The 1,735-nt window shown below is 33.6% G+C and overlaps 1 protein-coding gene across 1 annotated transcript; it reads left to right on the plus strand.

Moving 5' to 3' along the window:
* Positions 1-226: 226 nt before the first annotated feature.
* LOC117111581 (lactadherin-like) lies at positions 227-1,542 on the plus strand (the record flags this gene model as incomplete). The annotated part of the gene is made up of 3 exons (XM_033254531.1): positions 227-621; positions 752-890; positions 1,384-1,542. Coding segments are annotated over exons 1-3 (574 nt in total), but the record flags the coding sequence as incomplete, so codon positions are not given.
* Between the last annotated feature and the right edge of the window lie 193 nt (positions 1,543-1,735).

Raw genomic sequence — 1,735 nt, forward strand, 5'->3', positions numbered from 1 at the left:
GCGACAAAATCGTAGGAATAAAGAAAACCACTAGGAACGTTTACCTAAAACCACCACACCTTTTGAACTCAATATTAGGAATTTTCTTCCAGTACACTAAATTAATCCAATGGCATTCCAAATTTATCTCTATAAATCACTTGGCTTTATTATAAAGGCCTACCTCTAAACTTTAATTTTGGTCTTCTTGTTCACTATTTGTTTACGTTGTTTATTCACTCTCACTGCAATATCTCGCCTAGCCTATGTCACTTTATACTAATTATAATATGTTCTGTCTAACCAAATTTGATATTTAATTGCAAATATTTAGAGACATGCTCCAATCAGACCTATCCACTTGGAATGGAAGATGGAACCATCCCTGACGAAAATCTTGATGCATCCAACGACGCCCATGAAACCCGCTATGCTAGACTCAATCAAGAATCACCTAAACGTGGTTGGAAACCAAGAGATCACCCTGGGGAGTGGATTGAAGCTGACCTCAGTGTTGTCAAAACGATAACTGGAGTTACCACCCAAGGTTGCTATGATGAAAATAAATGGGTAGAAGTGTATGAAGTTCAGTATAGTACAGATGGTCAAGAATTTGCTAATGCAGTGGGACCGGAGGGCAATGTAAGTTTCCTTAATCATCTCTCGTCTTATTTAATCATATATTTGATTACAAGTTTTATATTCCGTTTTTTTTTTCAATATATCCATGATTTTTACATCTACTGTCTCATTACTTGTGATATCTGATCAGATATTTGTAGGAAATATTGATGCTGAAACCCACGTCATTAATCTTTTTACGAATCCTGTTCTTGCTCAATTCATCCGCATTGTTGTAGTCGAATGGAATAATGATATCTGTCTACGATTTGAAGTTCTTGGGTGTACAGGTAATCTTTTGTCATATTTAATAATTTAAATATATGAGTGCATATAATTCATATATACAGATGTATGAAGTAAATATGTATTCACTCAGTATCCATTAAACCATATGTCATCATTTAAGCAAGTGGGTTAAAATAGTTTGTATATCGTTTTATGGGCATTGTTAGTGTTTGTGAGACATTAAAGAAAGATGAAGGAGTCGATTGACAGATTTCTAAATGAAATGTTACGAAAGGAGACTTGCCATCAGACAGAAATATAAGAAATGCAATGGAAGGATATGGAATATAAAAAAAAGAAATGAACGGGAAAATAATACAAGGAAAGGAAAAGATGACTTATTATGTCACAGTAACCTTTGATTCTCAGGGTTCCCAGAGATGATTAGAAAATGAATGGATGTGCAAAATTATTATTGTTAATATAATTAAAGGGGTCCGTTGTATTGTTTCGAGAAAAATAATAAAGTCTATTGCCTATTGACATAATACATAGTACCAACCACTGCAGCACATACTACTCTAGCACCAACCACTGAAGCACCGACCACTGAAGCACCGACCACTGAAGCACCAACCACTGAAGCACTTACCACTGAAACATTGACCACTGTACCATTAGCAATTGAACAACTAACTCCAGAACCAGCCGGTGGTAAGCCATTGTAATAATTTAAGCATGGAGAAGTCTAGTTTCGAAATTTTATTTATATAATATTTATATATGTGTATATATATATATATATATATATATATATATATATAAATCAAGAGAGCCGTTAACACTGTTAAATTATATATAAACCATCATATATATATATGTATATTATAGTATCCGATGTAGTTGG

The sequence above is a fragment of the Anneissia japonica genome, unplaced genomic scaffold (assembly GCF_011630105.1).
Source record: "Anneissia japonica isolate Jap-2015-1 unplaced genomic scaffold, ASM1163010v1 scaffold51559_len1735_cov221, whole genome shotgun sequence".
Taxonomy (NCBI): domain Eukaryota; kingdom Metazoa; phylum Echinodermata; class Crinoidea; order Comatulida; family Comatulidae; genus Anneissia; species Anneissia japonica.